Source organism: Lytechinus variegatus, chromosome 11, assembly GCF_018143015.1.
Source record: "Lytechinus variegatus isolate NC3 chromosome 11, Lvar_3.0, whole genome shotgun sequence".
Lineage (NCBI taxonomy): Eukaryota > Metazoa > Echinodermata > Echinoidea > Temnopleuroida > Toxopneustidae > Lytechinus > Lytechinus variegatus.
The window spans coordinates 27,140,483-27,155,662 of NC_054750.1; the positions used below are offsets into that span (position 1 = coordinate 27,140,483).

The following is a 15,180-nucleotide window of genomic DNA, read 5'->3' on the forward strand; positions in this document are numbered from 1 at the left end:
AACTAGTTTTAGAAAATGTAATGAGAACTGCGTCTACGAGAACTGATTGAGGTGAGACTGTGTAACTCACAAGTTGAAAAAAAAAACTTATGCTTGAAACATCCACCCTATGGAATCCTAAAACCCTATTACAAGCCAGATATCAAATAAACAAATTAGAATAACTCTGCATCCAGTGGAAAGGGGGGGGGGGTCATGCTCCTTCTGGAATTGCCATTGACCCTTTCATCATAACACACAAATGTATCAAAATGATCAACACTAATATAACATGAAAAATATTCATTTATTTTTTTTATTTTTTTATAATCATAGGTTTGTAAAATCAAGAATAGGTTTGTAAAATCAATTTCTTCTAAAGAGAGATGTATTTACATGTACACTGAAAACACTTTTGCATTATTTCCAAGGCAACTGTAATCTAGGTTGTTGTTTTTCAAGGGAATTCTTCTTAAAGGGGAAGCTACTCATGACATCAAAAGGCTTTTTTAAACATATGAAAATTGCAATTGAGAAGCATATATCAATGATAAAGGATAAAAACCCTTAAAACTTTATATTTAAATTCATTATAATGGACCTTACCTTCAGACTTCTTCCATAGTGACTATACATGTACATGTTTGTATTTCAAATGACAGAAATCAACATTTTCTTGGAGGAAGGTTGATCATTTAATCAATTTCATACAAACATTCATGAAATAATGAATTTTAATTACCCGATATATATTTATTAAAGGAGAAACACAAAATCTTCTAATGGCAATTGATAGATTGCATAGAACAAAAAATACAGAAGAACAGTTTGCATTTGATATCTCTTTGCGACAATCATGTAAGTTCCCAGTGGAAACAACATAATCAATAATGTAAAGCAAAAGTAAAACTTTCTCTTGCTCATATTCATGTAACTGAACATTATTTTGCTTTGAAAGTACAAATATTTTTTTTAGAACTAATATAGGTACATGATGACAGGAAATAAAGTTTAAACAGGGAAAATAGCAAATTTGAAAAGTGTTATCTTATCAAGTACGTTTTCTTCCTTCATGTTCTTAAAATAAACCTTGTTCACTTCCTCCCTGTCACTCTTTCCTTCTCATATATTCAAATTTATACATTCCTGTTCCTCTTTTAAAATGACAGGACATCACTTTGCTATCCTGCTTCCATCCTCCCAATTCCCCTTTAAAGTAAACTTGGTATTATTTTTGTAAGGATTTTTTTAGGACATATGATCATAGCTTTCCATAAATATATCATCTATTTGATTTTTTTCCAATCATATGCTCACAATATTTCCTTATGCATTAAAATTTTGTGAAATAGGAAAATATGAAGGGGGGGGTAATAATATTTGGGCTGAGGGGTTGGCGACTCAAGCTCAGCCTCATTTGCATAGGGTCACATGATTCAGAGAGCACTAAGGGGAAGGTCAGAATTATAGAGGTTCCGCACATATGTCTGAACTCTATAGGTCTGTTTATTTGGTCACATGACTAAGTATGAGGTCATGTGATATCATCACCATGACTGGGAAGAAGGGGTGGGTGGGGTGTATATTAACCGTTGCCTATACTCCTACAGGAGGGTATGGGGGGGGGGAGCAAACACACTGACAGCTACATGTACAGATATGTGATGGCTTGTTTAATTTCTACTGACATGTACTGTATAATAGCCAGAATCAATCCCTCCATCCTTGCATTGCATTCGGTCTATGACCAATTTGTCCAATAACCATCTTAAGAAGTCTTATTATACTATAGCCGTTTTACTACAGAGTACACATATGATTCAATAGACTTTGTCCATGTCGTCTAATGCCCACTTGTTCTAATAGACCTTGTGCATATGATTTCATAATCTCATAGCGCCCTCCCTCAAAGGATATAGGAATATGTGTAAATGGAGTTGTCAGAGACGTGCCAGCTGCATCATGTCAATTCATGAAGTCTATATTAATCAGTCTATTTTCCTGATGTAATTACCAGTTGGTCTAATATTTGACTCATCTATATCATCATTTGGTATATCATTCATTTTGTCTATTTTAGCCACTTTGGCTAATATGATGTGGCAACATATCAGGTTTGTCTTATCACTACATGTAGTTAAAATAGGTTTCCAGACTCGACTGTAAGATGAGATGATAAATGAGTCCTTTGAGAAACATGTTTGTATTGGCCTCAGGACACAATTTTTGATAGTGAATGTAAAATCTACTTCTTACTAGAAAAAAAGAAAATGTATTAAACCTAATAATATCTCAAGACCAACAAACTTGTCCATTCCAGGATCCGGGATATTGCTAAAATCATGGAGCCCCACACCATTCCTGGTGACCTCCAGCTGATGATGTCATCATGACCTACTTCTAACCAGGAGACTCTTCCCATCATATGGTTCTGGTTACCTATTAGTAGTCTTTGAGATCAAGACCCTTAATTGGACCAGGGGCACTCATAATACTTGTTGACTCATGAGGTATATTCAGACCGACCCGATCACCCGAAAACCTGTTTATTTTTTTTCGATACCCCAAAATACTCAATATTTATTTTACACATTCACAACGATCCAAGATAAACCCTCCCAGAGTAAGTTCTTGAAGCTATGAGCATGCATAATGCAGTCTGCAGCAGGCGGGGCTAAGGAATTCGCGTCAAACTGCTCGCTGGGTTGTAAACATTCTGGTACTTTGCTTTCCAAAATGCTGAACGAATACAAGTGACCTTATAAAATATCCCGCAAAAATTATCGCAATTTTGACAACTTAATACCATTTAGTGGGTATTGCCTTTAAAAATTATATTACAAGTTATTTGCTTCAGACTCCCTAAAAAAAATTGTATTTTCTGACCGGTTTAGATTTCTTGACTAGGTAATCCCTGAGCCCTGTTACATAAAAGAAATCATTACCGTAAGTTTGCCATCCGAAGGTTAACTTCCCTGAAATTCTTGATTCTGATTGGCTGATTAGCATCGTTACCATAGTAGTTACCATTGGACGGCAAAGTTACTGTAATAGTAACTTTCATGCAACGGGTAGCGACAGTGATTTTCCGTTGTACCGGTAAATAAAACGGAAATTTTGTTTGGTTCTTATACTTTTCATGTAAAAATTCATGAAATTCACCTCTGCAAAACGGGCTGTGCACATTTTCAGTGACAGAACGTAATTTCCATTTTTAGATCAAGTTGAAACGGAATTGCGAATTTTTCGAAACAGGAAACACCATTTTTCGAAACGGAAAATCACCGTCTCTAAACGGGGCTCTGGTATTCTTGAACCTCGAGGTGGTCCAAAAACACCTCTGGAAGTATCATACACAGTTTGATTGGATCTGTCCTTGGAATGTAATTACTTCCAAGACACATCCCCCTTTTCTAAATCAAAACACAGGATGTGAAATAATGGTCCAATGATTAATATACATGTAAGACCTTCAGAGTCGTAGGTCCATGATTCTACCTCCATGATATTATATAGGCTTCTATGTGTGTACTGATAAAGATCCTTGTTCAAATATAACAGAACAAGCACAATTGTGGACAACATTGAAATAGAGGTCAAACAGGCGAATCGGAGGCCGTTCTCATTACGCTTTTTAAAACTATTTACTAGAAACCGGTTCAGGAAACAAGTATGGATGATCGCTTTGCTAGCGTTTCCACTAGAACAAGAGAGTGGTTTTCAAAATCACTTCATGTAAAGCCTCTTGTTGCTGTGGAAACGCTCTCAGTGGGGTGACACATTTTGCGCGAAATTCTAAACCGCAGCATACGCATTCCACACCTGCCATGTGGAGAAGCGCGCTCAAAATGTGCGAAGATCGATTCCCGAAGAACGGTTGTGTCCTCACTTGCCCTAAAACCAGTTTACCAAGGCGAAGCGATCTTGAAAACTACATCACGAGGTGGTTTTCCAAATTGGTTTGGAAGATCGCTTCCAAGACCGCTTAGACCTTTCTCACTACGCATTAATCTACTAGTTTCTATTAAATTAGTTTCCAGTAAACTAGTTTTAGGAGCATAGTGAGAACAGTGTCTCAGTCTGCTTACAATTTACATGTATGGCTCATTCCTAATAAAAAAAAAGGCCAAAGATCTGTGACCAGAACTAGAGCATAATACTTCAAATATTAAGCAATGTAAAATTTCAATGATTTAAAAAAAAAAAAAAGGTATGAAAGAATGCATTGATTTCATAATGTAGATATAGTTACAGCTCGTGAATGCAAAGTGATTCCTGCACCCCTACATTAGTAGGCATACATAATATGTAGGCTATCCATAATTTATTTCACCAGCTAACTCTGATGGCAACAAAGATGGTAAAAAAATCAGGAAAAAATTTGGCTGAGCAAAAACATGACTGAAATCAATTTTCAGGTTTTAAGACTCAGAAAAGAACAAACTGAATACAAACATATCTAAAACCCAAGCACCCAATGACTGAAAATTAGAAAATATTCACTATTCTGGATCAGAAGTCCATACAAGCAGGTTGTGAGAAGAGTGAGGAGGTTTAATTAAAGTGATTGGTTAACATTGGTTTGACTTAAAGAAAATCTGAGCTAGAAGGTCACACTTGTCACCTGCGTCTGTGATATGTTACAAAAATGAAGCCCTGAAAAAATTGTGTTCGAAAATAATTATTCAGTGCTTCAAAAATTGAAATACAAAGTGACCGGAAACACCATCTTAATTTCATCCCATACACTTATGTGTACTATTTAGGTGTCTATAAGACGCCTATTTACAAAATCGGGGTTTGCCTTGTAGTTATAGATTTTCATTCTCAATAATGGTTGTTTTCAGTGTCTATTAGTTCTAATACATGCACTTGTACACATGTTTCATCTTGGTTTGAGAATTTTTAAAATCAGCTGCTCACTAAGTTAAACAATACCTTTAACCTCCATGGGACATGCAGGGTCCCTTGTACAAGCAGGGAAGTGGGAGTTCCCTGGTACAAGGTTGGAATGGTCTGTCTACACCTATGATCTTGGTTCAGTTTTCAAGTGGTTGCATATCTCCAGTGGAGAAGGCATCATAGCACCATCAACAAACAGGCCAGTACCCTAAAGGGGTCTAAAATCGGAACCTAATAGCACCCCTTTTGCAACCACCTGGCGAACAGCCAGACTGATGTTGACATTCCAATCCAACCAAGCATACATAGATAATGTTCAATGGGCTTTCTAGCCAAGATATAGTGATAAATTCAAAACATCCTACATCTACCTACATGGCCTGTTGACAAATGAGTTTTTAACTACCAGGGCCCATGGCATATTGCATAAAAGAATGTCTTTACCATCCAGTGCTATCTTCCATGCATGGAGGATTTTGATTGGCTGTCAAGCATGGTTGCCATGGTAGTTGCCATAAACAGTAACTTTCATGATGACCTTCACAAAACCTTTTGACATTGGATGGATGTTCGATTCTGACTGTCCAGACGGTATATCAGGCAAGCATACAGGTGTACAAATGACATAAGTTTACATGGATGTCACATTCTAACAACTTAAGTTTAACTTGAACAAGAAATTCCTGGCCATTCCCTTTGATGGACCATTCCTGTTTCCTACCAAGAAATGAGTTTGAGATTTTGAGAAACATGTATATCAGGACCATGGTTTTACACAACCTAAATTCAAATAGTGGACATGGTTTTGTGTGAACCTCACCCTTTTCTCTTGTGAAGATTTGGGGATTTATAACAATAACTTTAACATCTTTTTTTTTACAATTGTCATGAAAAGAAATCCTAAATTGATTGATTCAGAGCACATTCATGATAAAATAAAATTCTCACTGCAACAAATCCCACCGCTGCCACCAAAACGATAATTAAACAAAAGATGAATAGCCAGTTGCGGTAATACAGTTTATTAAGACAAATTCATCGGCTTTACCTCCCAGATCAGCGCCAACGGAACAAGGGCCGATTTAACGACAATCCTTCACAGAGGGTAACATAACAAAAAACATAAACATAGCGGCGCTAGTCTCATGCATATGAGCAAATCTACCATACATTTAGAGGGTAACATTTGATGCTCTAATTCATAGGTAGTTAGTAGCCCTATGTCCTTTGTACACCAACTACTTTTTTAATCACTTTCATTTATTGTTTTTGGAAAATTGCTTTTTTTATGGAGGACCTACGGAGGAGCTGATCATCTGTCACTTGAATTAAATCTTTAAGAAATTCTTAACTCCATTATTATTGAAGGAATTTGATTAAACCTGCACCAATGCATTTCTCTTTATATTTTCTGCTTTCATTATAAAAACTAACTTATCGTCAGACAGGATGAACTTCACCTTTTATGTATTGATTATTGATGGATTGTCAGTTTCATTGACGAGAGAAGTCAATGGTCATATCATCCAGATCAATCCAGATCACTGTATGATAATTTACAGCATACACTGTTGTCAAAAACTGATTAAAAGTTTATCAAGTTCTGACTTTGTCATGAAAACTTTTGCATAAACTATACTCTATCAACTATAAAGGTTCCTTGCCTAATAATCAACAAGACAATGTTGCAACATCATTATTGTGACAACCCCCTATATGAAGCCCTCAAGGCGATTTCCATACAAATATTACGAATCACAATCTGTCATTACTACTGAAGCTCAATTGATTGACAGCTTATGAGCTGCTGCACTGAGCAATAACTGATTACAGCAAGCCAGTTTGTATGTTGCCATGGAAATCTACCAGAGGAAGGTTTCTTCGGAATGAGTCTTTTAAGATGCTTCACAGGGCCACACTAATGTTTGTATTTTTTTAATTTCCCCAATGAAGAATATTGCCTTTTTTCCAGAATATGTTAAATGTGTAGCAAATAGTCTCTGAAACTAGGTCGGCCAGCTCGAATGCAAGCAAGGAAATCTCATAAAATGGTGCCAGAAACTAGTCTACAAGCACAGACCCTTATTGGCACTTGTATCAATATGTGGGTCTTCACACAAGACTAGTTGGTAAAAATAAATTTTGTCATTCGAATGGGACCCCCTGTACACAAGTCATTTGCAGGGGGATTTAGGCTGCATGTTCAGACCACTCCTTGAGTGAAGGTTTCGAACGACAAACTCCCTCAACTTACAAGAATCTGTGATTCATTCATACACAAAGGTTACCAATCTGGGTCAAGTGCATTTCAATCTGGATGTAGTACACATTTCAACAAGTGTTCACATTGTCCTCTCCTTCTCCAATCAAGAGAGTATTTTAAGCTTGCCTAATCTCAATTCTCGCTATCGAGAGAGACAACCGTTTAGAGATATCAACGGAGATGAAATTGAATATTTCCTCCTGGTTTACTGATCTGACAGGCAGCGATACTGACACTGACGTCAAAGTTAAGAAAAAAATGCAATCTTGTGAGGTGAATTTTCATCACCAGTACACAAAGTAGTCCTTTTTGCCCTAAAATTTCAGAGAATATCCGTAGAGATACAGTAATTATACTTTTCAAGACATCCCTCTCTTTTTTTTAAACAAAGATTTAAAGATATAGGCCTGGTATATGAACTTCTGGGAAGGAAATTGACCATTAAGAAAGTATGGTGATTAGACAAAGTGATGATTGGACCAAATGGTTGTTAAACAAAATGTTGGTGGACGGAATGGCATTTGACTAAATGAAGGCAGACCATGTGATGAGTGGACAAGTTGGCAGTAGACGAATTGACAATTTACAATCTCATGCAACGTGTATGGATTTAACATGGCGAAGATGTAGTATAGGTGCCCATTACTGCAATATTTCATACAAATATGTAATGCGTTTAAACTGTGGCTGAGGCACCACACAGGTGCTAAAGCATTCAGGAAATAAATCTTACCGGATACCCATTCACCTCACCTGGGTCGAGAGCAGCATAGTAAGGATTAATTTCTTGCTGAAGGAAAAAGTATGCCATGGCTTGGATTCGAACAAGGGATGCCTGGACGTCTATAATCAGACAAACTCAAAATTAAAAATTTTATCAATTTTTGGTCGAAAATATTGGGCCTACTTCAATTGTAAAACTAAGGATGATTTTCAAGTGGAAGTAGAATTGAGTGGAGAGATGGAGAATGAACATCTCAGGGTATTCCTTGAATCTATTTGAAGTATTTCATCAGTGTCTACAGTATGGCCCTGTTTTAATCAAGCAATCTTCAAACTACACTGACTGCTTCCTTCAATCCTGAAGATTCTTGCAGTATTGTAGTACTGGCAGGTGCAATACACCGGGTGAACACCCTACTCTTTGACGAACAGTGTATTGGTTTTGATGTGCATAGGTTGTGACTCTCCTATACACGGGACCAACATTTGCGTCCTTTCCGATGGACGGAGTGTTTTCCAACTGCATTCACACCCGCACTGAACACAGCGGTGAGGCACGCTCACACACAACGCTAGCATCAGTTTTTTTTCGTTAGACGTCTTCCGGCATGCTGCGGGACTCGAACCCATGCACGTTGAGATCTACGATCTTATCCGGAACAGGCGCTCTAACCAACTGAGCTACGCTGCCTCCCTAAGCAGATTCACGTCAATCAAAACTGATTAATGATCTGCCGATATGTAATAATTGAAAATCCTTTATCTACTCTTAAGTAAATATCAATAATTGTTTGGCAATCACAGCTTGATATGCAGGTATCACTATCAGTGGTGTCCAACAGATTTCTGGAGCTCGGGAGGGAGGGAGAGAGAGAGAGAAGGGGAGTGTGGTGTGCAAAACAGGCAAGATTTTGCACACAGCACTCCTGTGCGTCATGGCTTAAAAGTTTATTGACCTTGTGAGCACATGGTGGGGTATATAAAGACCCATTTTCTTGGAACATGTTAGAATGCTATGTGAATTGATCCTTTGGGTCCAAACAGAAAGGAGAATTGGAAAGTGCGTTCTAACAAGCCAGAGCACAATTTTGGTAAAAGATTCAAAAGTAGACTTGACACATTAAACATAAATGTCACAAATATGGAATAAGCCTAATTATACTTTCTATCCATTGTAAAGTTCTCCATGGAAATTTAAAGCTGATCATTCAAGATTTACATGCGACTCAGGCATACTGATTAGGATGTGCAATTTACTGTTTTATGAAATTCAGCAAAAATATTATCACTTATCTGAGTTTGATGAAATTTTTGACATAATGAATGTGTAAGTTTTCTATTTTTTATGCAAACCAACTCTTTTTGGCATGGATTTCCCCTTTAAATCCTCTCTTCAAAATATTATTGCGTTTACATGCAATATGTAAATGTAGGGCCTGTTGACCACCACCCCCCCCCCCCCCCCTCCCTGTAAGTTGGCCAACTTGAACTGATGAAGATGTATCCCAAAAGGTCCCTCCACCTTTCCATCATACATTTGCTGAGAACAATTTCTCAAAGTTTCTCTGTTTATGGCATCATATGTCAAAGGTTATTGGAGATGATCTAGTCTTGTGTTTCAGTCCAGAATGTGTCGTCGATTACATAAGCCAACATTCAGATCATTAATTTTTAGTCTATAGTATACACTTTCATGTTTCAACATGAAAATAAATATGAAGCAACATAATGTTGCCATTTGCACTTGAGATGCAGTTTTTCTAGACCATAAAATGGTATTCTCTCTACAATTTCAAAGTCATAAAGTTGACAAAGCCTAGGCTCTGAGCCCTGAAATATTTATGAAATCAACACATACCATGCAGTTTATGACAAATCTAAATATACATGTACATCTGAGAAAAGCTAGAGACCATCAGGCACAAAGCATACTACCAGATTTCAACAATTGCATAATTTATGCTCTTATAGCTTGATGTCGTAACAGAAAATATAGGTCTAATTTTGACCTTGATAGGAATATGTTTTGCAGGTAAAAAGGGAAGTTGGGGATTCTCTCATACTGAGTTTTGTGTACATGTATGAATTCTGCTCACTGCATTGTGATGCCCCATTTCACGATCTCAACCCCAACCAGAGATTATTATGAAAGTGACATTGACATACCCCCCCTTATGATGTACATGTATGGGCATTAAAATCATTTAGGTAAAAGAAACAGAAAATTCCAGAACTACTAGAAATAAGAATCATTTTAGAATTCTTGTTTCTGTAGAGCTGAAGCTACATCTCATGCTCTATTTATTCAATCCACCTCTAAAAACGACTAATTGTGATAATGGTCATGGATACATCCATTCGCAGCATATGAATGTCTTCACTTCAAGCTGCGTTTAAGGTTTCAAAGGATTGCCTTACCAGCTGAGAATCTTGCCTGAAAGTAATTGCACCAGATACAGAAAAGATGCAATCTGCAACTATCAGTAGTACCTGTCTTCTGTGTATCTCCTACATCTATCTAGTAGCTGGCATATCCTGCATCTACCAGTAGTATCCGTCTGTCTCCTGAATCTATCAGTATTATCAATCTGCCTCCTGCATCTATCAGTATTATCAATCTGCCTCCTGCATCTATCAGAAGTACCTGCCTGTACCTCTCCTGCATCTATCAGGAGTACCTGTCTCTCTCCTGCATCTATCAGTAGTACCTGTCTCTCCTGCATCTATCAGGAGTACCTGTCTCTCTCCTGCATCTATCAGTAGTACAAGTCTCTCTCCTGCATCTATCAGTAGTACCTGTCTCTCTCCTGCATCTATCAGTAGTACAAGTCTCTCTCCTGCATCTATCAGTAGTACTTGTCTGTCTCCTGCATCTATCAGTAGTACCTGTCTGTCTCCTGCATCTATCAGTAGTACCTGTCTATCTCCTGCATCTATCAGTAGTACCTGTCTCTCTCCTGCATCTATCAAGAGTACCTGTCTCTCTCCTGCATCCATTAGTAGTACCCGTCTGTCTCCTTTATTAGAAGTACCTATCTGTCTCCTGCATCTATCAGTAGTACCTGTCTGTCTCCTGCATCTATCAGTAGTACCTGTCTGTCTACTGCATATATCAGTAGTACCTGTCTGTCTCCTGCATCTATCAGTAGGACCCATCTGTCTCCAGTATCTATCAGTAGTACCAGTCTCTCTCTCTCTCTCCTGCATCTATCAGTAGTAGCTATTTATCTCCTGCATCTATCAGTAGTACCTGTCTGTCTCCTGCATCTACCAGTAGTTCCTGTGTGTGTCCTGTATCTATCAGTAATACATGGTACTCCTGTTTGTCCCCAATCCAAATCTGGAGAATCAACCTCTATTGTAGAGTCTGGGGCAGAATCAAAATTGCTGTGAGGGAATCCCTTTGGCACATTCCCCCAGCTCCGTGCGCAGACAGAGTCTGGTGGTACATGATCGCATACTGCATTCATCAGCCATGCTCATTAACAGCATGAGATGGATGTTTGCTAGCCATGAGGGAACCCCCTTGGCATCGGTTGGTGGCAGAGCATCCGATATGGGCTGCATCCATCTTAAATTGGCCGAGTCAGACAAGTTTGGCAGAAGAACTGTCCAACAAAAAAAAAACCTGAACCACAATTGGAGGTTTGGCATGTTCCACCCTCCCATCTGAATATAAATGATCACCCAAAGGACACAGCATGCCGAAGCAAAACATAAACAGACCATGCGTTTAATAGACGCTCGCTCGTTCTGTACATCCGGTGTCTATTTTTAGAAACCGCAGCTATGTTTGGAGAGTTTGGTTTGGGGTTTCTTGGTCGAAAGGATCCAAGAGTACCGCCTGCCAACCAGCTCAGTGAGTTTGGAAGTATCTCTTGAAATGAACCCAAACATTCATTCTGGCAGTCCACTCAAAAAACATTTCGAGTAGTAGAGTGTAAAAACAGTCCACAATGATACAAGTGAACATTTCAAGAGGGCAAACAAAAGTCACTTCAGCCAGCAAAATAATTATACTTCCACTATTAAAAGAAATTAATTTAGCTTCACTGAAAACTCGCCCCATTGGAAATTGCATGCACCGCATTTTAGTGATTAGAAGCTCTCTTAATAAGCGTTCTACCAGAAGAAGCGCTCTGAATATCATTCACATAACATTTACACAGTGGGCATTGTAACAGAGAGGACGGTTCGTGGAATAGATACAGTGCGCTATCGCGCCTCGCCATTTCACCACGAACCGTCCCCTCTATTACGATCGAAGTGCACAGAAAGGACGGTTTGTGGTGGGTGTGACAATATGTCCTCCTCCATAAAAATGTTTTTTTCCAACAAAAAAAAAATGAAAGTGATTAATGATACGGTGGTGCTCACAAGTAAGTGAACCCCTACCAGAAAATGAAGATATTTAAAGTGTTCAAGTTCTGCCACATGTTAGGTATATATTTGTGAAGTTAGGTGATAAAATATTACATTCAATAAAGTTTGTTTCCCTTGGCTCGCCGAGCATTGTAGTGTTGTCGTCTAGATTCAACACTCGAACTGAAGGAGTGCATTTTGTGGTGGGTTAACTAATACCCTTTTCATAAACCTATCCTCCAATTAGCCGCCTAAGAGTAATGCGGATAATTCAATAAAAATTGCGTTCATAAACTCCGAAAATAAGCCGCATTATTTTTACGAGTGCCCGTCCTGAAATAGGCGGATAATCGCCATGACAACTGGACACGCCCCCTCTGATGCGGTTGTGTTGGAAAAGGGTGACCTTCTGACCGCACCATGGCAATTATCCGCATTATTTGGAAATGCGTTCATAAACTCAAAATCTTGTCCCGATGCTGCTATTATGCGGATAATAGCAGCATCAGAGTAATGCGGATAACTCTTGTCCTCCTCCAATTTTACGACCAAATTATGCTGCTATTAGCCGCCTAATTCATAGTAATTGGGTTTATGAAAGGGGTATAAGTTATGAGTGCAACTGTATATCATCAGATACATCATTTCATATTCCCTTCTATAGAAAAATTCTTTTATTTGATTTATCATGTTCCATTACAAAACTGAATTTATGGAATTTTTATCACATGATTTAGGGGGGGGGGGGGGGTGGGATGCTCGGATATGATGCACAAATTAAAAAAAAAAACCTTAATTCTCTTATACATTAAATGGACTTCCATCACATCTTCAACAATGCTTTATCTATTTTTTACTTTTATTAAAACAAAATAATGTCATCATGAACGACTGCTTTAAGATTGATAAAAAACACTGACTCACTTTGCAAATCAGGATCGCTTCCACTCCCTACAGATAATGTATCTGACTCACTCAGTGATCGTTCTGTACGAAAATAAAAAAGATAAAAAAGAAAAGTAAATAATCATATCGATATGTAACATCATTCTTAATCATACAAATTATACAAACTGCATAATTAACATTTTTGAAAAAAATTTCCAGTTTCAGAGCTTACTCTTGTACCAATTATATCATCAAACATTACATGGACAGATATTGTGAGGTAAGGAGCCCAGGGGGGGGGGCAGTCAAATATATTGCTGTAGACACGCGTGACCCCAAAAACGCGTTTAAAGGGTAGGGGTTTTTTTTTCAGTTTTGGACGCAGTCGGCGCGTGGATTTGTTTTTAAGGATATCAAAAACACTGATTTCAAGAAAAAAGGTGGTTTTGAAAGACTGGTCAATGGTCAATCACGGGGTCAAATGTAATTAGGGTATGTTTTTTTCCCCAAAGCTTTTTTTTTAAGACTAGCCAAATGTGTATAGGGTATTTTTTCCCCAACGTCATATTTTGGCGACAACTTGTTTAGGGGCCAAAATGTGTAAATAAAGCCCGCGAAAAACTTGTTTAGGGGGTGTTTGGAAATTCCTTGGTCACGCGAGTGTAAGGCAATACATTTGACTGCCCCCCCCCACCTCCGGGTTAAAGGACAAGTCCACCCCAGCAAAAGGTTGACTTGAATAAAAGGAGAAAAATCCAACAAACATAACACTGAAAATTTCATCAAAATTGGATGTAAAATAAGAAAGTTATGACATTTCAAAGTTTTGCTTAATTTCACAAAATAGTAATATGCACATCCTGGTCGGTATGCAAATGAGGAGACTGATGACGTCATCCACTATTTCTTTTGTATTTTATTATGTGAAATATGAAATATTCTAATTTTCTACCCATTGTCAAGTGAAACAAAGATCAATTCCTCCCTGAAAATGTAGAATTAGCATTGTTTGATATTATATGGTTCAGTCAAGTTGATCTTTATTGTCAAATCTGTGAAAAATGAAATATTGTATAATTCAAACAATAAAAAAAAAGAAATAGTGAGTGACATCATCGACTGTCTTATTTGCATTTCACTGTTTTGTGAAAAATAAACAAAACTTTGAAATGTCATAACTTTCTTCTTTCACATCTGATTTTGATGAAATTTTCATTGTTATTCTAGTTTGATTTTTCTATTTTTATTCAAATCAACTTTTTTGCTGGGGTGGACTTGTCCTTTAAGGAGTAAGGCTGGTCTGAATGAGGAGAATGCTCAAGACAGAAAGGAGTGAAAGGAGGGGATGTCATCATGGCACGAGAGATGATGGTAAAATCTAAATCAAAACTGAAATGTGATTATGAAGCTTGTGAAAAATATGTGAAAAAAAGAAAATCAAACTGCACTTGCAGACCAAGCATATAAGTGTGCACTGTACAGTGCGTCCCAGAAAAAGGGAAACCGGGATTCTCACACCTTTTTACTTAGAAGGCAAATTGATTATATTTCATTTACATCATCATACAATTCAATTATTCCTCTCCATTTTTATACCAAATATGTGACAAACACTTATGGCATTAATAAGCTGGACGAGTTTCAAATTTTAATGTCAAAATCAGGTTGCGCGGAAATATTGAACAAGATTGGTACGTGATACGACAGGTTCATTTCTTTTGTATTCTTTGTTAAGTTGTTCTCCCCGAAAAGAGAGTGGATTCTGATTAAGATGTGATTCTCTGCTCAAATCTTTTCTGATAGGCCTCACTATTTATTGTTTGCAATCTTCCATGTGTAAATTCAAATTTATATAATTAAAAAACACCAACAGAATCCACAAAGATTCTTCAGTACGATATAAACAATTCTAAACTATATTCTACTTTGATTCTACAGATAAAAATATTATTGACAGCTTCTGAACACCTGTTCATGGTTTTGTAATTCATTTGTGGAGCGTTGTGGCCCAGTGGATTAGTCTTCTGACTTTGAAACAGAGGGTCGTGGGTTTGAATCCCAGC

At 37.7% G+C, this 15,180-nt stretch overlaps 1 protein-coding gene across 4 annotated transcripts in view; it reads right to left on the reverse strand.

Annotated features, from left to right (window-relative positions):
- LOC121424452 (nuclear factor 1 A-type-like) overlaps positions 1-15,180 on the reverse strand; it is a 62,155-nt gene that overhangs the window by 19,907 nt on the left and 27,068 nt on the right. For all 4 annotated transcript variants that reach the window (XM_041620143.1, XM_041620142.1, XM_041620145.1 and 1 more), the window contains exon 3: positions 13,154-13,216. In XM_041620143.1, the coding sequence (XP_041476077.1) occupies positions 13,154-13,216 (63 nt within the window). The remainder of the gene's footprint in view (positions 1-13,153; positions 13,217-15,180) is intronic.